Source organism: Lissotriton vulgaris, chromosome 6, assembly GCF_964263255.1.
Source record: "Lissotriton vulgaris chromosome 6, aLisVul1.2, whole genome shotgun sequence".
NCBI classification, from domain to species: Eukaryota; Metazoa; Chordata; class Amphibia; order Caudata; family Salamandridae; genus Lissotriton; species Lissotriton vulgaris.
In genome coordinates this window covers 1,497,391,675-1,497,415,425 of record NC_141694.1, presented here as the reverse complement: position 1 = coordinate 1,497,415,425, position 23,751 = coordinate 1,497,391,675, and the positions used below count along the sequence as shown (strand labels likewise).

The 23,751-nt window shown below is 40.3% G+C and overlaps 1 protein-coding gene across 2 annotated transcripts in view; it reads left to right on the top strand.

Moving 5' to 3' along the window:
- CCDC88A (coiled-coil and HOOK domain protein 88A) overlaps nt 1–23,751 on the top strand; it is an 865,879-nt gene that overhangs the window by 338,569 nt on the left and 503,559 nt on the right. For both annotated transcript variants that reach the window (XM_086927667.1, XM_086927666.1), the window contains exon 6: nt 10,418–10,501. In XM_086927667.1, coding sequence (XP_086783793.1) covers nt 10,418–10,501 — 84 coding nt within the window. The remainder of the gene's footprint in view (nt 1–10,417; nt 10,502–23,751) is intronic.

The following is a 23,751-nucleotide window of genomic DNA, read 5'->3' as shown; positions in this document are numbered from 1 at the left end:
GAATATATATATATATATGTATATATTGCGAAATCATCCTCCAAAAAAGAACGAGGCAGGACCCGGAGGGGAACAGGTGAGACAGGCTTTTTTGTTCAGAGCAACAGCAAGGGTGGCGGCAAATGCATTTCGGCAAAGTGAGCCTTCTTCAGTGCCCTGCACCCGATGCAATCCTGTTGTTTTGAGATTTCCTGCTGCCTAGAAGTAACTGGCATAGGTCCGCCCCTCCCTAGAGCAATGCAGGACACCTGTGGAAGTTCGTGGGTGAATCCTGAACTACCACTCCCAGGATGCCACATGTTGAGAGCGTCCCAGGCCGATGGAATAGGGAGAGTGTGGAGTTGAAATCCCGCTGCGGCCCCTGTAGCAGGATCCGATGATGGCAATGGCGATCTCCCAAACAAACAAGTCCGCCCTCAGAGGCATTCTGGGACTTGAGGTCCGGTCTCACAGGACCACACAGGTGTGCTCAATGACAACAGGGGGCGGAGCAAGGTTCTTACATCTCCTTCGAGGCAGGGTTGCCTATGCCACATCATACGAAGAGGTCGGAGAGGAGCGCTGACGAAGGCTCAATTGCCAAAATGCATTCGCTTAAGACTCTTTCTCAATAAAGTGTGCTTTTGAATCCTCCACATGGGTTTCTGTATATATGGATGTATGTATGTATTTATGTGTATATATATATATATATATATATATATATATATATATATATATATATATATATATACATATACATATATATATATATATATATACATGTGTGTGCTTTTTTTTCTTATGCAATCAGTCCCAATTCAGCAATTGTAGTTTATTCAGCACAGTTTCCAACTACAAACTGTGCTGAATAAACTACAATTACTGAACAAGTGACCTGAGGAGGGCAGCAATCTTTAAATATATATATATATATGTCCAATACTGTAGTAAGAAAATAAGTTACTTACCTGTAACTGTAGTTCTCCAGTATTGGAATATTTTCATAGATTCACATGTGACTCACCCTCCTCCCTTGGGAGGCACACGTTCTCTTTATGTGGTGTTTATCTACACTTGTGTTCTAAAAATCGGAAGAACTGGAGCTTCTCACATGAGTGTTCCAAAGGGTTGGGCAACTTGATCGGTTTGCACTTAAGTTTAGTCTCTTTTTTAAATGACTATGATATGCTACTAAACTTAAGGGCCTGGTGCCTTTTGTAGTCTATACATATCCTTCCACTGCTTTTCTAAGGTGCTGTGGGATTCAAGAATGTGAATCTATGAAAGATTCCAGTGCCGGAGAACTACAGATAAAGGATAATAACTTATTTTCTTCCTGCCTGTTGCTCCTGACACCTGTTGTTTACGATGATATATTACATTCATATATTATTTACCTCTTTTACACTATTTTAAAGAACTCTTTTACTTCTATAGCCAACGTCAAGTTCTACAAGTAGTACCGTTTGCCGGTAGCATGCTGCCTGCTTGTTATTTCTTGGGTGGTATAGCAGTCAACTGCACCAGTAAGGCCTGAGTGGTGGAGCTGCTATCCAGTGTGGATAGTCTGTTGGTCACCACAACATTCTGAACAAAAAGGCTTGGTAAGTCTTGTTATTGGTGCCTTTGCTTGTACATTAGCATGGTAGATAGTCTGATGGTGTTAGCTTGTGCTGCCATTATGTCGGAAGAGGACTATTTCTTGCAAAATTCCAGGGATTTGGTTAAAAATTGCATACTTAGATCATCTGAAATTTGTGAACAAACTTGACATTTGGCTTTTGCTAGATGCATGGTCTTAGACAGCATGGCAGCTGGTGGGCTTTGAATGGCATCCAATTTCCAAGTTGAGTGCCAGTAGAAGCAGAGACTCCGGTAGAATACAGTTGAGTGTGAATACTGTGAAAATAAAGTAGGTCCGAGTGAAAGATACAAATTCAGAGAATATTGTTTTTACCTCTGTAATATAAAATGTAAGTCAAATTCTACATGCATTAAATCTATTCTTCCCGCTGAAACAAACTTCAAATCTGTATGAACTGTATTTGGTATTCTGCCTCAAATCAGACAATTGGAGGGGTCTGAAAATCATCCGTTCATTTTAAAGAGAAATTAGGAGCTTAGACGAGAGCATGATTTTTCAAGAAAAAAAAAAGCTTACAACCTTCCATTTTCAAGCAGATATTTCATACCCAGGTTAATAAAGGGATTCATAGCATTATTTAAAAAAGCAGAAGTTGGTATCAGCTTTCAGTACATGAAGGTTCTCACTCAGGAATGGGAGCTAGTTGCGAATCAAATCCTCAGTAATGGTAAACAGTGTTAGGAGTGTGAGCCCCCGAAAAGTATAAAAAGTAATTAAAACCCTTAAAATTATGGGTGAATGCGGGACATGTGTGTAAAATCTAAATCCATTATGCTACGGTAACATTAACCCCAAGAAACTGTGGGTTAAAGAAGTGCGGCAAGGCCTTTAAGAATGGCTCATAGAAAATTACATCAGAGTTGACTAAAAAGAATTCTGTGCCTGACACTAGAAAACATGTTTGCAGACATACCAAGAAGGTATCATGCCAATGCAACTATGGGTTACTTCAGAACCAAAACACTGGGGGTGGATCAAAGAATCTCATGAAAACAATGTTGGAATGATCAAAAATGGAAGGAACTATGTGATGATCGCCAAGTTAAAGTCCTTTACAAAAACAGTGAAGCCACTGTTTGACTGTGCTTTATGTAAATTAGACCCTGGCATTTGAGACCATGATATGGGCCATACTGAGAGGAAATATGGAGAAGTTGAAAATAAATACTGTTCTGAAAAACAATTTTAAAAACTGTACAAGAGCACAATACTGAATGTAAGAACAGAGCTGGAGAACCAATGAAGTTAGGATTTAAAGAACCATGTAAAACAGGGCGAACTGCTAGCTCTATCGTGATCAACCATGATACCTTATTGCAGCCTCTGAAGAATATAATAATAATAAGTGGAGTGACAAGCCCCACCTCACTAACTGAAAATGTTTCTTAGCTTAATACCAGAACCTCTTCAGCACGGTAGTGTCTTTTAGAAGTTGCATGTAAGAGTTGAAAATAATGGAAGCAGATCGCTAATAAAAACAAATTGAAGATAATGGTGGTGGGAATACCAAAAGAAAAACAAATAGCTAAGATTTTAAAATTATTGGCAGTTCTTGGAAGGGATGAATCCCCCATTCTCTGGGGATTATCAATGGATATTAAAGGTTACTGGACATCCTTTTGAGAACAAATGCTGAAGGATGAACATAGGTGGAGATACATGACAGAGCTGTGGAGGGATAGCAAAAATATCCAACAGGTTGAATATTTTGAGAAAAGTTCATGAAATCAGCAGAGATGTGGAATTCCTATAGCCCGATGGCCAGGACATATTGTTTGGGGTCAAGGGAAACACGTTTTCATGTCTATTTTGTCCTTGGGACAATTAGGCCCAACCCTTTGCAGCACAAACCCTTTGGCTGCCAATTTACTATTCCACAGTATGGATCAGGAAAGGGCACTATCTACAGTTAAGGTAATATTTTTGCCCATATGTTAATTCTGTTCAAACCTTTATTTATGGTTCATTAATTAAAAGCCTTTATTATTAGGCTTAGCGCTATAAATATATGTTGTTAGCTCTCAATGCACTACTGACAGTGGTTCTAGTATGAAAATGTGTACAGACGTTTTCAAAGTTTAGCAATATGAGGCTATGTATAATGCTCCCAGAATGCTCCCTGATTTGATGCACATATTTGCAGAAGCTTGAAAGCAAGATTGACCATTCTTTGCATTCAAAATAAAATGTTCATAGGAAAAAGAAAGCAGGAAAAAAACATTTTGCTAAACTACTGAAAAATTTCAGGTATCATTTCTTTGCAGCATCTTAAGTAATGTGTTGATGCATGCTAGAATATCCCAAAAATACTCATAATGGAAAATCAGTGTAACCAGTTTCAATAGGATTATGGAAAACATAAACAAACAAGCAATGGCAAAGCCAGTAGGTCTGAAATTGATGGTCAGATTTTTGGTTTGTCAATGTGTGACTTGTTTTGTCATTGTTTTTGTAACACCTTATTGGTGTGGGATCTGCCTCACGATTATAACAAACATTGGCAAAAGCAAAAATTATTTTTTTGGTCTCAAAAAGGAAATATACTGCCACTTTAGTTAAAGGCACTGAAAAAAACAACTTTGTTTGCCGATATGCTCCTTGTGAAAGAGCAGAATGCTGTCACTCACAGTGAAGCCAGCCGATACAGAGAGAGACAGACAGACAGAATTTTAATAAACACAAAAGGTCACCGTCAACACCAGACCAAATTTAGGGTGCAATTATTAAAGAAAGTCTCAAAAGTGCACCCATGGTATATGTCCTTGCATAAAGTGCAGCTATGTGGCTTTTGTGAATTGCCAAGAGTTTACAGAAGTAGGACAGGAAATAGTACTCCTAGAAAATATTTGTGAACTGCATTTTAGCATGAACAAATGTGCATGTGTAGATTCACTCATGGGAAAATCTGTGTTTGCAAGTTCACCTTCCCTCCACCTACTTGTTTCCCAACTCTGGAAGAAGGTTTACACCTGCCGTTGTCAAGAGTAAATTTCCAACATTTCTCAGTATGGGAAAAGACTAGAGAAGTGTTGTCGAAAACCCTTAAAACATGCAAGTCACTAGGTTTGCACAGACTCAAAGGGGCATTGTAACCCTGGAACTATTGCTTACCACTACCTTCAGCCCCATATGTAGATATGCGGAAATGTGGCAACATTAGGGGATTGCAGGTATTCAAACACTACTATGGTATAAGGACTAACATAATCAAAGAGGCTATTTCCGAGCTCTTACATAATGTGATTGCTGCCATAATTTGTCACTGCATTACATGGCACCAAAGGGGCAAGTGGATTTTGTTACAGAACAAGTAGATTTATGAAGCAATCTGCCCCATAAACAAGTAGATATTTTATTAAATTCCACACCCCTGAAGTAGCTCCTATTGTAAGCTGACAGTGCACCAGAGTTATGCTAGATGGGGACGTTGTCTTCTTTTCTGTTGCTGAGAGGATTCGTACATGCCCATCAACATTTATGACCTAGTGGCATACACCTTCGGAAAATGTGCTAAGAACCTGAATTGAGGAAGTAGGCATCTCAGGAAGAACATTTATATAGAAAAACATGCTGTTGCGAGTTTTGAAACCAGGAGGGAAGAAAAAAAATTCCAAGCAGATGAAAGATTTCATGCAGATCTACAATGAGGACCAAAACTCTCAGCCATTTATGATCTTACTACTACAGTAGACAAAAGAACGATCTTCATTATGATGAGATCCGACTTCTGTATAAAGTGATTCATATAAGACGGAGAAAGGCAATGGGTTAGAACCATGAATGCCACATGTTTACAGAAAGAATCTTTACCATATGTTGCTTATTTGCCCCTTTTACCAGGCACGGTAAAAGTAACACTTGAATAAATAAGCTGGCATTAGGCAAGGGAAGGTAATAACAATTCAGTTCCTCTCGACTTTTCAGTTCCAAGAGATCCCAGAGAGGATGGTGGCTGGTTTCTGCAGAGAAACATTAAAGCACGGAGACACTGAGGTTGGAAAAAAGTAAAACACACTGAATCAGCCACGGTCGATGAAAGCTTGGAACAACACAAGAAGAATGCAGGACCCTATAAAAGGGTATGAAGTGCTGTGAAACAGGATACAACCTTGAAGTTGACTTTGCAAGCATGTGGCCATTCAGAAATAATAGGCCATGAAGCTAACACAGGCCAAAAATCCATCCTGAGAGGTGTAAGAATTTTTGCCGTCTTTCTCATCTGTCACAATAAAAACATTGAAAATCGAGCATGACCTAAATACTCCTCCCCCTTATCAGTGGCTGCTGGTCATGTTTTTTGCAGGCATGCCTCTCTGGATTCATCCATCAGTAAAGATACAACTTTAGGTTTGTAGTTTTGTGCAGCCTGTTTGCTAGTGTTTTCTTCGGCCCCTTCAGCATTAGAAGCTGTGAACTAGTTAGGAAGAAGAAAGAAGAGGACAGGGTAAAGAATGATTTCCCATGTGGCGATTCAGGTACTCTATACCATGCTTCTGTCATAAACGTGCGTTGTTCCACAAGCGTGCACATTGAAAACAAGCACTGGCGTTGCCAATATGTCTCGCAGTAGGAAAGTTGGAGCTATTGGTTTTGTAAATGACAAAGCCCTTTATGTTTTTAAAATGAAAACAAAAATAAAAGGCATTGTTATTTGCAATTGTAATAGCTCCAACTTTCCCTTTGGTATACACATTTAACTGTTTTTCGGACATCCTTAACAAATGCAGGCTTTCAGAATATGATTATTTAAAATATGTGGAACTACGGGACGGTGGAGCTGGTGTGCTTCTGAAAACGAAAAATAGGAAAGGAAGGAATGTATTGAATGCAATAAAATGTACTGAAATGTATGAATTTGATAATCAAATACCACCTTATGCGACTGAACTGCAATGTCTTGTAAAACACAATATTTTCCCCCACCACAGTATCCACGAGTAAGTTCCAACCTCAACCCCTGAATTTAGAAACATTCTGTGAGACCACAAGCCAGGACAGGTGAGAGGTAGAGAAATGAAATTCTCCAGCACCATGGGAAATCACGCATGCAGTACGAGAAGTGCACATATTGGTGTAAAGGCCAACCGATGTTATTGTAAGCACAGTATAAGAAGCATACATGCAAAAAAACAGGAAGGTCCGCATAAACACCCAAAATGCTGCTGCGGATAATATTTCTTGTGACCACGTGCGCCCTCCTCTCTTAAGCCCCGTCACAATGCCAGAGTTCTACCCATTAGCATACTCATGATTCAGCTGCCTCTTTAACAATCCCAAATGCCTTTGACACACAGTGATGCCCACGCTGACATTTGCTAGACCACAAACGTGTTGAAATTCCAGCTTCACACCCCACGCACCCAATGCTTCTTGCTAAAAAACAGCATACATTTAATTTTTACAACACCGAAATCGATCAGCCACAGCAACAGATGCAGGGTGGGGACAGCCAAAATATGTGCACGCTTCCCCTTATTGTTTTTAAAACGATCTTATCTTCGGTTGAAAAACATTAATTTCTTGTTCAACTGGGTCAGTGAAAAACCAAAGATGACATACAATAAACCGAACAATTATCAGACTGTCATGTTACTTTATCCACGTTTCTTGGAAACTGCTTGTTTAATAAAGCTGTTCCAAATATCACGTTTGTTTCCGAGACTGGAAAAATGCTTATAATAATAATATTTTATGTGACACTTCGTACAGTACTTTTACTGGTTGGTTGTAAGTGCTATGAAAAATTGTGTATTTCTAAAACTTAAATTAATGGCACTCAGTTTGCCACTCTCGAAAGGATGAAAGCGCGAGTTGGCTACACTCGTGACCTGCAAAGTAAACAAGGGAGGAAGGGTGACGAGACGCATGGGGAGCAGCAGCCTTTGATGTGCCGGCCGGTCATGGAGAGAATAATTAGGGGAGGAGAAATGCTATCTTGTCAGCTTCTCGGGTTGCTAGTATGACTCCCGTAAGACCATGGGCTGTGCTTCTAAAAGCCAGGGCCCAGGGCTGCAAGTCACGTCTTCGAGGCGCGTTGCCTTGTATGAAACCGATCCGCAGTTTTGACAATAACAATTTTGGACAACTGTTTTCATTTGACTCGGTCCCCGTCATTGCCTTTGGTATACACAGTGTGCTGCACATTTAACTGTTTTTCGTACATCCTTAACAAATGCAGGCTTCCTTTATCTGCACTATGGTCCAGAATGACACCATTAAATGCTACATGAAAATGGACTTTTATGTTTATGTGTAAATGCAAAGAGTAACTGTGCAATTTCTAAAACCATTTTAAAAAAGTTAGAAAGTGTTGCTGAACAATGTATTTTTGCCTGAAGGTGGAGGCGATGGATGCAGCAGAAGCAAAACAAGTTTAAAACAAGGCTATAAGACAGCACAGTGTTGCACGCTAACTCCAGTACCCCCTCACTCTAAAGAATGGAAACGCGCAGTGCAACACCTCCCCGAAATGAGGATACCCGATAACCACTCCCTCTCCCAAGACGTGTGAGGTTGTTCTCTTTCCTCCCGACTCGTCAAGTCTTGCTCTTTTCCCGAGTAGGAGCGCGAGCGCCTGTCTCTTTAAGAGGATGCAGGCGCTCGCGCCGCGCACTTCCTCTCCTGTGCCTGTGGGAGAAGCACGGGAGAGAGGGGATGAGAGAAGAAAATTGGGCTGAGGGGGTAAAAGGAATGAGGTAAGGGTCGGGGGAGGTGGAGAAGGACACTGAGCTAGATAAAGTGAATGAGGAGAGGAGCTGAGTGAGGGAATAGAGTCCGGGCGGAGTGAAGGAGAGAGAGGCGAGAAGAAAACAAGGCATCTTTTGAAAAGAATTACAGGGGGAAATGAGGCAACGGAGGGTTGCGGGAAGAAAAGTAGAAATTGAGAGAAAAGGGGAATGTGTAAGACAAAGGGCAGATAGTGGTGAGAAGGGATGGTCTGGAGGAGAGAGGAGGTAGCGAGAGAGAGGGAATGGCGTGTGGGGTGGGGGGGCTGGAACAGAAATGGATTTAGAAAGAGTAGAAGACGGGTGAAGTGGGGAGAGCTGGGGATGGTGAATTGGGAAAAGTAGAGGGGAGAGAGTCTAAAGGGGCGCTAATGTGAGGACATGAACAGAAAGAGCAAGATAGAATAAAGCAATGAGTGTAAAAATAGAAATAAGTAAGGAGAGGGAAAGGGATAGGCAGAATTATATTCTATATATATATATAGATATATTTGATGTGACAATGATGAATATTTACACAATGAACCAGAAGTGAAGGCAGGAGAGGGCTAACGGAAGGCAGAAACAGCGCATGTGTTCAATGTGGAAAGATGAGAAATCTCAAAAGTATGGGTAAGGGGAGAAGAGCGCCGAAAAGACAAACAACGAGAGGGTCGACGGAAGGGGAAAGAATGAACACGAAAATTAGTCAGAAAGGGGGCGATTGAAAGACTTAGAGAAGGGAGCGGAAGAGGGGAAGTGAAGCAGGAGAAGAGCTCAGGAGGGAGAGATGGCGTGAGAAGAGAGGGAGAGACGGAAAGAGGGGAAGGAAGAAAGGCAAAGCCCAGGACTTAAACTAGGAACGAAATAGCTTAAGAAGAATGGCGGGAAGAAGCATAGCCAAAAGAGAAAAGAAAAAGAAAAAGACGGGCGCCGAGAAACAAGGTGGAGGAAGAGAATCAAGGGAAGCAGCGGACAGGTGGCAAACATGAGCCATCAGGGGCGATGCAGATGCTAAAGAGATGGAGGGCATAGAGTCAAAAGAGGAAAGAGATAGGAGAAAGAATGAAATAAAAATAGAGCATGATTGTGTGCCTGAAATGAAGGAGGAAGTGCATGTTACGTTGCAAGCACTGCTTGTGCGCGTGAGGCGCTGCACTGCCGATCATTAAAATGTGTGCGTAACAGACACTATAAAGAACAGCACATGACAGGACAGTTAGCAAGTTCGCTTACAAAAACTGAGAGGGAAAAGGGCACGTACTAAAAAGCAGAGACGTATAGACAGACGGACGGAGGTGAGGAAATGTTAACAATGGGATAAGACGGGTAGGAGATGAAAGGCAAGAACAAAAAATGTGAACAAATGCGTGCGCCAGGAAACTGAGCCATGAATAATTAGGGGAGGAGAAGCCGAGAAGCCGCAGAGCGCACGCTTGGCGAAGCCCTTTGATGTGCTGTGCGTCCGTTAAAAAAAATGCAATTAGGAGGGAGGGAGGCTGATGCGCGTGCTTGTTTGGTCACGTGATTCACGTGAACTCAAAGAAAACCACAGCAAGAAGCCCTTGGTTTGACGAGGATTTTGAGCACTTGAATTCTCGCTCCGCTCAATGCGCTTGCGCGCATTGATAGGTCGCGAGACCTAAACATATGCTATCTGCAATCAGTGATGCAGAGTTAAGGGGTGGAGCTAAGGCATAGAAATGGAGGCTCGCACATTTTGGGATCCACATTCTTAAAAAGTCATTACATTCTTTGTTTGAATCATCTTCTCTTCCTGTAGAAGCCAATTCCCAGTTAGTTGTAAAGGAGGTAGAGAAAGGATGAAGAGCTCTATAATCACTTAGCAAATGTAATGAAATAGCACTTTTTCCTGTTTTTATCTTTGTGGCATGAATAGCTGAGACTGTATGGGTTTAATGAAACTGAGATGAAATGGTTATGGTTTGATTCAGAGAGTAGAATAGTGACAAAGCGATCGTTGATATTCCTATGTTCCATAGTTTGTTCCATAGTAGCTATTAAATTGAATGGACATTTAGGACTCGTTGCAATAATTAATTTTGTCAACCTATTTTAATTTCAGTGTGAGAAAAAAGAAGAATTTATTGAAAGAATCCAAGGTTTAGATTTTGATACCAAGGCTGCTGTTGCATCACACATTCAAGAGGTATGTGGTTCACATATTTATTTCTTTAAAATGTTATTTTTGATCACTTTAGGCTGAAGGGTCAGTTTTGAAAGCATTATGCAAATGATTTATATTTCAACAACATACCACTTTAAAACAACAAAAAGATGAAAACTCAAAATTTAAAAGAGTGCAGATAAATGTTGTAGTGGGTGAATTGGCGTATCATCAACTCTGCAAATCATTAATTTTATTGTGTGAATCTGTAGAATATTGAAATACAAAAGGGCTGAGTTTAATTCCTCCCTCCATCACTCATTAGTTGTTTTCTACTTTCCCTATTTAAAGAGTTGACATATGACATTAAAATAAAACATTCTTAAGAAGCGAGTTGAGACACACTAATTACACTAGGGTGTTTAAGAGTAGATATCAGAATGATGGTAATGTGCACTGGGAGACAGTTACAAATGCAAGTAAACTCACTATGTTCAGTGCTACCCAATACCGGTCTACATAGAACAACCTGATAGAATAGAAGTTTTATACAACACATTTACCTTTCTTTGAATTTTGATTTACGAAGCATGCAAATACTGGAACCAGTGGTTTCCTGACAATAAAGAACTGTGCTGCTTCAGAGCTTTTAGGAGAATAAATGAGTTTTGATAAGTTTACTCAAATGAGAGAAGACTCTTTCCTGTATGGATGGCCGGTGGAAGAGTACTCCGTGCTTGTGAGGTGACCACAGAGAAAATATGGCCACCAATGCAAACTTTCTTGAATTTTGAAATATTGATGAGATGCTGAGTACTGGCGTAGAGACATTGTCCTCGAGTTTAGAAAGGAAAGAGAGAGACCAGGTAGCTTACAGAAGGCAAGCTGTATAACATCTTATGGCACAAACAGAAGGTATTGAAAAGACAGCGCTTGACTGTGGGGAGCGAGGGAAAAGCAGAACGATGGACAGTGCCTCTTACTTTCCTGCACTTTACACTAGGATAAGGCAGGTTGCCACATTTTGAGTAAACTGCAGCTTGTAAAGAAGTTAGCTAGCAGACCTATGTCCAAAGTATTAAAACAATTCAACTTTTAGGTGATCAGTGCTTGTACCAGAGTACTCCTAGAGGATCTGGGGAGTATTGGTAGGATTTCCTTAATCACCTTCAGCATAAATAAGCAGCTTGTTATGCCAAGGTTCCGAGCAGTTGAAGAGGGGATTAGAGCACTGCCACAGGCCACCAACTGGAGAACCAGATTTGGCATATTCAGGCACCTCCGCCTTATTCACATATAGCCTGAGAGAATCCGAAGACATCTCGTTGGTTCTGCAGAAGATCGTTGTTTGCATAAAATCAGAGGCAGACAGAACAGATAAGAGTAGCCAGGGGTAACATAGTTATCAAAGAGTGGGGAATCAGAGGGGAGTCAGTGAGGTGCGTAAGGTGCTTAAAATCAGAATGGAAATAAGTCAGTGACGCAGCTTGAGATTGTTCTTGTAGAAAGGACGAGATCCAGTTGTATACTGTGCCATTGATGCCAAAAGTGTCAAGTCTGTTTGGCATGATATCAAGAGAAATGGTATTGAAAGCTGCTAAAAGGTCTAAGGGAATGAGAGCAGATAATCAACCATAGTCTAAGATCAACTTGATGTCAATGATTGCTGCAATCAGCACAGTCTCTGTACTGAAATTAGGGTGGAAACCGGACAGGTCATGACCCTCAAAATTCTTAGACAGTTGTTGGTTTGTCAGATTTCAGAAATGTTTGTTGTCAGTGGTAGCAGCAAGATGGGCCTATAATTAGACAGGACTGAGGGGTCTATTAAAGGCTTTTTTGAAGGTCCCTTGCCAAAGTTGAGTGATGTATTGTACAGCAAGGTCACTAATCGAGCAAGAGACACGGCGACTGCTTTAGTGATCTTTACAGGGCATCGATCCAGAGAAGAACCAGATGAAGTTGCAATAAGAGTCGAAAGAACATTATCACTGGTTACAGAATCCAAGCATAAGCAGACAGAAGCTGAAGTTTGTGAAGAAAGAGTAGAAGAGGACAGGGATGATGCACAATTGAAAGCCATGTTCGAGCAAAATGAGCTGAATAACATCGTAATTGTATTTTGAAAGAAATCAGAAAGTCTGAGTACAGCAGTTGGGTAAGGATAACTGAAGAAAAATTGCATCAGGATGAGCAAGGATGCAATACTTTGAGAAGATCTTTTTAGTCTTTAAAATAATTTTTGTTGGATGTTTTGCACTCATGATAATGCTTGGCTCCAGTAGTCCAGACCAGTCCTTTATAAAGGCTGAGCTCCTGTTTGTGAAGGACTTTGGAAGCTAGGTTGTTGGTTGATCTCCACCCCATTTCTAGTTTCTTCTAGCATCTCTTGGCCTCTGAAAGTTCTTCTGAATACTGGGGGGGGGGGGGGGGGGGGGTGGGTGGGGGGCGGGGTGGGTGGGGGGCGGACGAGTGTATTCTGAAAGAAGTTCTGATTTCACAAGGAATAATAGAATCAAGTGATTTTGTGACCCAGTTACTGCAGCCAGAGAGAGAATTTATAGCTAAAAAGGGTAATGGGGACTGTACTTTCAAAAGTAGAAGGGTGTTCGGAAACATTGATTATACTATATCAGCCTTTAAACCAAGGCCAATATAATATAGAGACTTTAGGATTGGAAGTGGATCTTGATTGTGAAGGACAAAGAATTTGAAAGAATTTATAGCTTCATGATCAGACCTAGGGCTACACATATGAACCATTTTTGTGGTCGCAAACTTGTCGATTACCCGATTCGGCCCGTTTGCTGCTGCAAAAATGCCTTTTGGCATATGCAAAGCACAAATAGTGATACAGTAACTTGTTACTGAATTGCAATTTGGGCTTTGCGATTCGGTATTAGGGAGGGTTGTGTTTAGGGCGTCTCTTCCTAATAAGGAATCGCAGAGGTATGTGTGAACATTTTGCGACAGAAACTAGGCTGCAAAAAATATTCACAAACTATGGTCATTTGAAAAATGGTGGTAACCCATTCGCAAATGGAAAGGGGTACACAAGAAAACCTTGCGAGAATGGCTGTTAAAACATTTTTTAAGAACAGGCAGTGGTCCCACAGATCACTGCCTACTCTTAAAAAATGAAAAGAAAACTTTTCATTTATATGTTTTAACTGCATCCCGTTTTTCTTGGGATGCTTTAAAAAAAGATTTCTTTATTTACAGTCAGTCACAGCAGGCCACCATCCCTGTGATGGCTGCGATTCCTAATTGGTGGCAAATTGCAACCTACCTCATTAATATTCATGAGGTAGGTTGATTTGCGACACATTAAGAAACGCTACTGAAAATGTTTACATTTTCTTACATTATAAATTGTGAATTGCTAAGAATCGCAATTAGGAAATTGCAATTCTGAAGTTTTGTACATGTGGCCCCAAGTTAGGCTGCTCAAGGAGATGATGATAAATATCTCCTTACAGGCAAACAATGGTCGATGGTGTGGCCAGCTGCATGAACTAACTGATTAAGCTAAAATATCATGCAGGAGTGACGTAGGTCTTAAAGATTGAAATCCCCAGGGACTACCTCACTTCAATTATTCTTTATTAGGTTAAGAAAAAAAGGTATATCAATAAAAGATGCATAGAAAATTGAAAAAAGCAATAAAAAAACATATATATGTATGTGTATGTGTATGTATATATATATTCACTTAAAAAAACATAGGTTACAGCCATGTTATAGTTAGGAATTGGCATTTAAAAAACCGTGCAAATTCACTGAAAAAAACATAGGTTTCACACACGTTATAGTTAGGAATTAGCATTTTAAAAACCTTTGAAATTCACTGAAAAAAATTTAGGTTTCACACCAGTTATAGTTAGCTGGTCATTTTACTCATACAAAACCTATGAAATTCCCCTGTTATAGTTAGTTCAGCTAACTATAACTCGCACATCTCAAATGACATCAAATGACATAGTATGATACTACCATCGGCGGTCGTTTTTGAATATACGAGACGGCCAAGGAGGGAATGGATTGTAACTAGGAGCCTTATTACGGCGGGCCACGAGCAAAACGTTTGAAATTGGAATATACTTTTTTGATATTGAAGGAGGTGGACTGTATACCTCATCTGGAAATTTGGATTTGCGCAACATTTACTTAGTCAGTTTGTAGAACTTTCTGTATACTGTGGAAGTTGTGCTGTAGAAGCGGCCTATCATATGCTCAAGAAGAGGATTTCCAGAATCATCCTTTCTGACTTTAAAAGACATCGGATGCCCTGAAGAAGTTCTGTTTCCAGAACAAAACGCGTTGGCTGTGACTACACTAAATAAAGCAAAAAAATACACACCCTGCAAGCGAAAAATTTTCAACATTTGCTGAACTTTTGATGTTAATATACATTTATGAACTATTAAGGTGGTTCAACTTCAATACAAGTATTGCAATTACATTTTACCCTTGCTTAGGGTGGTGCCCTTGGACAGTGAGCACCGTTGAAGTTTTACACACAAGATATTGACCATTTTTTGAATTATTGGTTTGATTTTACTTGCGTTTTGGTGCCTGGGAAGGAATTGGTCCACTGTCTGTTTCTCTATGTTCAAACCGCAATGCACTGCTCATGACGTCACATAGTACGTCATTCATGACATGGTCAGTGACATCACTGATGACATCTCAAATGACATCAAATGACATCACTGATGTCATCACTGAGACATCATCCAGTGACTGTGTGTTTCTGTAAAGTTTAAATATGTTTATATATATTCCAAGGTGTATTGAAGAATGAGTGGGTGTATAAGTGTCTGGATAGAGGATTTAATAGGTGCATGACTGACTGTATAAGAGAGTGATTAAATGTATCTTACTGAATGCATGGGTTAGTGACTAAACTGTGTGCATTTCTGTATCAGTCTGCCTGTTGTTGTGCAAGTTGCTGCATTGGTTGGTCAGTAGCTACATGAGAGTCTATTTAGGTTATTGATTGGTTGTCTGAGTATTTTTTGGGGAGATCGAGTCTGCGTGTGGGTGTGTGGGAGGTGTGTGGGTGAGAAGTTCCATTTGCACAGTGGTGCAAGGAGGGGGCGGGGCCTGATGTGACAAGTGTGCAAACGTGTCCTGGGGGATTAAGTTCCCTTGAATCTTGAGTGTCCATGGGGTCCAACTAGCCCAGCAGGTGCCTCCAGTAAGCGCCACACAGCTGCGTTGCAGAGAGGTGTAAAAAGGGGCGTGGCCTCAGACCACCTCTCTGCAACGCAGCCTGTGGCGCATACTGGAGGTACCTGGTGGGCTAGATGGCCCCCAGGGTCTCTCAGGATTCAAGGGTAACTAATTCCCCACCTTAAAGCGCGACACGGGCGCATTTGCACAGTGGTGCATGGAGGGGGCGGGGCCTCCGGCGATTTGCCGGCTTATTTTTTTCCTTATTTTAAATTTTTTTGGGGAGGGGGGCTGCGTGGCCCCCCTTCCCTTGGCCACTTTTGGCCCCGGGGACCCCATCCCTCGGGGCCTTGCTACTTTTTTTTTTTTTAAAGTTATGCGGAGGGGGACCGCATGGCCCCCTCCCATGGCCAATTGTTGCCCAGGTGACCCCATCCCCTGGGGCCTGGCCAACTGTTTTTTGGGGGGGGGAGGGTTCTAAGGGGGCAGCGTGGTCCCCCTCCTCAAACCAATTATGGCCCCTGGGACCCCATCCCCCGGAACCAATCCTATCCGTGGGGGGAGCCCAGAATGCCCCCACGTGCCCAGCCGGTTCCCCGCCTCCTGCGGGAGCCGGCATTGCTTTTCCACACAGATAGCTGCTGACATGCAGCTTCCCGTGTGGAAAAGCAATCTGCTTTGCTTCATTGAAACAAGAGCAGCTTTCCCTGTTCTCGCTTCAATAAAGCAAAGCAGAGTTTGCTATGGTAGGGCGGTTTTATACATTTCTTTGTCCGGATTCGCACACCCAGCGCAAATTCTGGCAACTTTTTAAAAAACAAAATGCTTTTTTGGGGCCTGGGGGTCCTTGTGGGACCTCCTGAGCAGGCCTAAGGGGTGAGAGTGTTTTTACCCTGCCCCCTTTTCTTGTTTTTCATGCTTATTTCTCAGTTTTCTTGTGACTCTGTACCGAGTCACAAGATGGCTGCCAACACTTCCTGGTTTGGAGTGTTGACAGCCAATTAGAATAAAGCTCGTGATCGAAAGGGGTCACGACTCCACCGCGGCCATAGATATCGAAACTTTTATTTCTTGAATTTCTCAGCAACTACTGAACGGATTTACACCATTTAAGAAAATGGTCGCTTTCTGAACCAAGCACTACCTTTTTGCCAAACTTGGGATAATTACATTCAGTAGTTTCGGCTGTAGTCTTGCCTAAAGTTTTCTATGGGAAATTGATTTTTTGACTCTTATTTTTAGAATTTCTCAACAACTACTGAACGGCTTTACACCATTAAAAAAAAGGTCGCTTTCCGAACCAGCACTACCTTTTTTCCAAATTTGGGGTAATTCCGTTCAGCAGTTCGGGCTGTAGCCTGTTTCAAAATTTCCTATTGAAATTAACATGAGGAAAACGCGTTTTGGGACCCCTCTTTTTTTCTCAGCCCCCGCCTAACGAATCACGCCCAAACTTTCAGGATAGGAACTGACGTGGATAGATTTATTTCTGGAGAATTTCCCAAAGATACCTCAATGACTCCAAAGTTATTAGCAAATCAAAAAATGCTTTTCCTATGGAAACTAGGTTCTAGATATAACTACCTATTGGCGACCTCCAGTAGGTAAAATCCATACATACATGCATACATACACATATAAAACACCATGAGTTACAAACACAATACAAATATTTCATATGTGCAAATAAAACTAGAAATGTCCATCCTAGTAATATAGTGCTTGTACACTTCAGTGTTACGTGTAATGGCCCACTGCAAGGCACATATAGAGAAAAGTCAAAATGTAATAAATACAGCATAGTTGGTCTTCACTGCCTAAAGTTTGCAGATCTTAAAATTAGAATCAAATAACACTTTCTAAAAATACATTAAACCTTCCAGAAAGCTTAAAATGCATTGTGTTAAGAACGGACAAAAATCAAGGGGACATGCGGGGAGCTTGGAAAAGTAATGAATGGCTGAGGAAAAGTAACCAAAAAAAATAGCGTCCTTACCTAAAACATGTGAGTAGATATCTATGCTGTGAATTAACAACCCAATTTAAATACGGTTCTATATCAAGCAAAGTTATAATCGTTAGATTGTCCATCACCATATATTTTGAGAGTTCAATATGTTCTCTCAACCTTTGACACATAGGTCAAAAACTACGAGTCTGGAAGTCCGAGGACCACCAGCCCCTGGTGATGGTGTGGTGGCGGTCCAGCCACCGTTGAACGGCGGCCCGAACTCCCAATTACGACTTGGATGGTCAGAAAATAATAGGACAGCTGGCTCCGCCTGTGAACTACTGTTTCATGGCAAGGTGCGGTGTTCAGGGGCTATGTAATATGTAGGTGGTGCCACTGCAGCACTGCCATGCATATTACAAGTTTCAGGACCGCCTGTGGTTTCATGGAGGTCTTTCCTCCATGAAAAGGCTGGCAGTGCTGAAATAAAGGGGGATCTATGGGGCCCCCTGTGCCCCCTCAGCCTGGGGATGCATGCGGGGTCATGCAACCAGGTTCCTGCATGGCATGGACTTTCGAGTCCATGCCGTGCAGGAACCCCGTGTGGCGTTCACATTGCGGTGCCTTTGAAAGACGCACTGCAATGGGACCGTCAGCCGTCCACCCACCAGACCACAAAAGTAGTCATAATCTGGCAGGTGGGAGGCAGCGACCTTCTGCGGTAATTTGGTCCTTAGGAATAAAACAAGTCTCAACTGTTTCTTTACAAGGAAAAGAGTTGGCATCTGGGCTACAGTACAATTCTGGCAAATCCAAGTAAGAAAACATCTTTTAAGCAGTAGCGGTCGGTAGTGGGAGTGCTGCCGGACGGTGATGTGGGGAGAGGGAGGGGCAGGGGCAGGGTGGGGGGTGGTAAACTACGGAATACAGACAAATACAGGTAAGTAAACATAAAAATAAATATAGCACATTTTGTTGCGCTCACTGCATCGCCAAATGCAATGCACCCAGCGCCAAAGCAGACACCCTTGCACCATGCACCAATATTGTTTCTGTACAAGAAGGATCACAATGAAAAAAGAGGAAGTAATAAGGAGAAATAAAGATATTTTACCTTGTTACCTCTCTCTGTAGTAAGCACATCATTTTGGCGCAATCCCAGGTTTACTGCCTTCTGTAAATCTGGGATGGCATCAGATTTCATGGATGGATGCAGGGGAACGTCCATGCTCCACCCATGGAATGCCTACCACAACATAATATATAACACACCACTTTGCAAGCTACTGCTTTGCATTACATTTCTTAATAAAGTCACGCAAGCCGACACAAATAGCCCCTTGTCTGGTTTTGTAAATCCCATTTAAGGACTTGTATTGCCTTGAAACGACTTAAATGAAGCAAGGACAAAGCAGATCATTAAATCTTACGCCAACTTTGAATTTCAAGTGATGTGGGAACCTGGAAAAGGTTGCAACAGAAATCAATGCAACGTCTCCAAAATAAAGTCTCATTTGACTTCAAGGTATGCAATAATGAAGCAAAGTATTCCAACAATGCAGGTCCTCCATTATAATCATCAATAGTATGCTAGACTTTAATGCACTGTTTTTGTTTACCTACAGCTGCATACAGCACTCAGTCTCCCTCTGGAGACAGGTTCACATATTTAGACACTGTAAAAATAAACAAAGCATTGGGTACTTCACAAATACTCTGTAAATGATGAGTCTAAATTGTGGAATTCTGTTCACTGCCTTTCACAGGATACTTTCAGCCAGCTCACTTTTGAGTGTACTGAAATCAGCTACAAGGTACCAGCCCCCTTCAATCCCATAGGTGCAGTTGGTTGGATACATGTGATTTCCACAGCACACTCTACATAAAAGGTAGAGATTTCTTGAACTGTGTAATAGCCACAGATGGCATTTCACAATGCTGTCTGCATACCCAGCTGTTGCTTTACAAAGTTACATCATGTAAAGTTACTGCAAAAAAATATTCCTACATCTACTCATAGCTCACTTCACTTCAGTTTCACTCTACCTAATAACCGTTCCTTGGTCAAATACACAGGAACCTTATTCTTGACCATGATCTTGACATTTTATTCTGAAACATGGTTGAAAGAGGACTCTACTCCTGACATTGCCCTCACAGTTCCCCCTGGCTACTATATCAAATAAATTTATCGAGGAGGGGTTACAGTAATTTTTAATGCTCTCTTCATAGTGTCACGTTTTGCTTCCGGGTCTGTGAAAGAAACAAAAGGACTAATTTAATTCTTGGTGGGGAGGGAGTGCTATCACAACAGCAATGGAGTTGCCTTCCTGCCAGGGCTATGGTTCACCTGCATTTAAATCTTTGATGACAGCGGAGACTTCTCTGATGGCCGGAAGGAGAAAGGGCTGTCACAAATTTGGCTGTATGTCTGCCCACCTAATTTAGATGGGTGGACATATACCATTTTTCAATGCCTGTTTCTGTCTGGAAAAACCTGGTGGTAAAGCACCAGCAATAGAAGAGAGAAGAAATGCTCCGTATCCAGCAGATGGTTTCTTCCTTTCACGCAACTCAGCAGATTACTGCGTTGCATTGCGTAATTGCCCTTTTGGTTGGTATCTCCCATCTCAACAGCATTTGAAGAAATATGGAAGTAAGCAGGCTTGAAGGTGGTAAGTGGATAATAAGGACCCCACAATAAGCTAAAAATATGATTCTTCAACCACCTAACAGTTCATCTGCATGGCTGCTTTGTAGCTTCAGGCAAAAAGCTTTTTAAGAGTACCCTCACAGCTTGAATGTCTACAACTAGACAACGCTTACACCTGTGGTCATGCAAGCACATCAGCTCCGGCCTCAAACCTCTGGACTGGGATGTATGACGATACAACCCATGCAAATATAATGAATGCTATTGCAACGTATTTATTAAATCGCAAAGTCAATTAAAATGCATGATAAAACAACGCATACCATTACAGCGCAAATGAAATAAATGCATTATAAGTGCCATTACAACGTGAAGCAATACAACTCATACCATTACAATGTATTTTTTAATAAAATCAAATTGTAAAAGAAACCACTGGGACGGAATGCAGGGAAAATAGGGGTTTTGGGTGAGGAAGTGTCTTAATTTATAATGTTTTACTATTTAATTACTTTATCTAATATTTTTAATAAAAAATATAAAAAGATTTTTGAAATGTTTCAAATATAATTTTTTTTAAAATTACTTAATTAATGTATTTATTTTTTTAATATACCAGAACCTATCTTTTATCCCATACTTAAATTACATTGCCAGAGCAGCTGACTTTCACTTGCAGAATCTCAATGAGGTTCAGCAGTTGATCTCAGCCGCTCAGTTTAAAACTACCATTCACTCACTGTTGATTTCATGAATGGGGTTCGGCAACACAGATCTTGCATGACTTTCAAAACTCTCCTTTGTCTCTCGCATAGCTGCACTGCATTCGCCCACCATTCCGATTTTTCTTTTTTTATATGTGAATACACGAACCCCATTCTTTTAACCTATTACAGACACCCCTTTGCAGCATGAATAGAGTTGATTATCTTCTTCCTAGTCCACACATCCATCCACAATGCCTTTCCCCCTTATATCTCCAAATTACTCAAAATCTCTTGTGAACCAAATAATACTAATACGTAATACTCATGTAAAAAATGTATTGTAATTACATTGGGGTTTTTTACATTTTTAAAAATGTAAATATTATTCTACCTTCTTTCATTTAAATTACTCAGAGTATTTTAATTTTTTTATAAAAAAAATTATGAAACGAATAATTATTCTTAGAAGTTTTAGAATATTTGTGCATTCTTTTTAAAAATAATGCCCGAGTATTAAAATATTAATTATTATTTTTTACAAAATAATACCTGAGTATTTAAATAATACTGTTATCAATCCTTTTTTTGAAGTATTACATAATCATAATACCCATGTAATAAATTCATTTTATAAAAATATGTATGTATTAAAAATTAAAAAAATTAACTATTATCATTAATTATTCATTAATTAATATTAATCTGAGTATCAGTTATTTAAATTAATCTGAGTAACAATATAACTATTTTTAATTCAGTATATACATTAATTATTATGAAAATTGTACATTTTATAAAATAAAATACAATTAATAATGTAATCTTTTTAAAAATGTTAAATTAATAAAAATAAGTAAAGTAAACAAAACCAGAGTATTAAAAAGTAAAACAATACTTACTATATTAATTACCTGAAGATGCGTTGTAATAGCATGCATAGTAATAACATCTGCATTGTAATAGAATGCGTTGTAATAGCATGTGTTGTAATGTATTTTGCGTTGTAAAAGTTTTGTTGTAATTGCATTACGATGTAATGCCCGCGTTGTAATGGCAGTTTCCTCTGGACTGACTGTGCATTGCAAGTAATATCTTTCTCACAACCTTCTGTGTATCTCAGTGTACAATCCAGTTCAAACTCTGGATCTACCAGCTGTGGAGGAGGCTCTAGCCCAGGATGATTCTGTTCTTGCTTATTAAATGGTTCAGAATGTCTTGTATCAGCTGAAGTTCGTTTTCAGTACAGACATCAAAGCACTGGAACTGCACAAATAAGGATAATTAACAACCATAATGAATTTTTTTCATTTGCAGCTTACAAGATGAGATGGTATCTACAAGTATCCACAATCCTTTATTGCATTCACTTTCCCCTTCATCTTCTGGCATAAGCGTGGCTAAGTCCCAACTGTGAAATGAGCACACCGCCAAATTATACACACGAAACTCAACATACTACACTTTGAATAATTTGTAAGTCCATATATTACCAATCATGCACAAGAAACTGAGGAGCTGTGTACTCTGTGATACAGAAAGTGATCCAGAAAGTTGGGGCCTCATTTAGTGGTACAAGGCGCTCTCCAAATGTTATAGTGCAATATGACAGTTCTACCTATATTGTAAGAAGTAAATATACACTGTTTTAGTGTACAGTGTACAAGTCACAAAAATTGGGCTAGTCAAAAGTTTAACAGTCTAGGTATGTATGTTTCAATGCCCTGAACTTTTTCTCCCTGTCCATAGAGCTACTGCACTAGGGACATGTTGGCAAGCCAGCAGATTTGTACAGATTGCTGAGCTAGAGCTGTACCAGGGGTCACATTTGTCCCTAAAATCAAAAGCAAGAACAAAGCCATCAACATAGTTGCACAAGTGTAAAAATATGATTTATGCTCCTTAATTGTTTTAAAAATGTCCATTGATAAAAAGTTGAGATATGTATTAAAATTTTTGGAAAATGAGCTTTCAAGAATTCTCTCAATGCCTTGATGATGTTGTTGTGATTGAACTAACAGCTAAGTTAATTTGTCGTGTTAACTATAAATTAAGCCAGTCAGTATTATACAGCACTACATTTTAGTCTGAACTACATTCAGATGAGGGTTTTTATACAGAGCATGTCTTGAACTGAATTACTTCATGGTGTTCCCTTAAAAATGGAGGAAAGTGAGGCTCCATAAAGCAAATTGATAAACCTACGATCACCCAGTATGGTCAACTGGATAATGGAGAATTTTCTGGCTCTGCATTACACAGTTCTTCCAATGGATTATTAAATCCTTTTGTTCTGAAGGTTAACAGTAAACAATAGTTTGTGTTATATCCTTTCAAACGCTAAATTGTGCGCTTTCTTTAATAAGGATACCTTATGTAGCGTAAACTCAACTTGAAGGTATTGGAACGCTTCACTTAACATAACCACCAGTTACATTTCAACAGGTCACGCGCTTTTATAAAGTACTTCACCATGGTGACCGTACGGTGATCCCTGTAAGAGGCGTAGGTAACACCTTTTTTTTTACTTTCAAAAACAAAATACAAATATGGGATTCTGTTTTTAAGAATAAAAAAATGATACCCTCACCATGGGAGTTTTCCCCCATGATGTATGGGTCATTTACAGGTTTTTGCTTTCATATAGTGACATTTTTATATGGCGGTATGTGAAAGGAAAAACTGCCCATGTGTCTGCCCACTCCAAATAGGGTGGGTGGACACATGTCCAAACCACCAACGGCACTTACTGGGTTGGGCCTTTGTAGGTATATGTAGGCGACAACTTTAAATGAGGCGGGTGGAACTT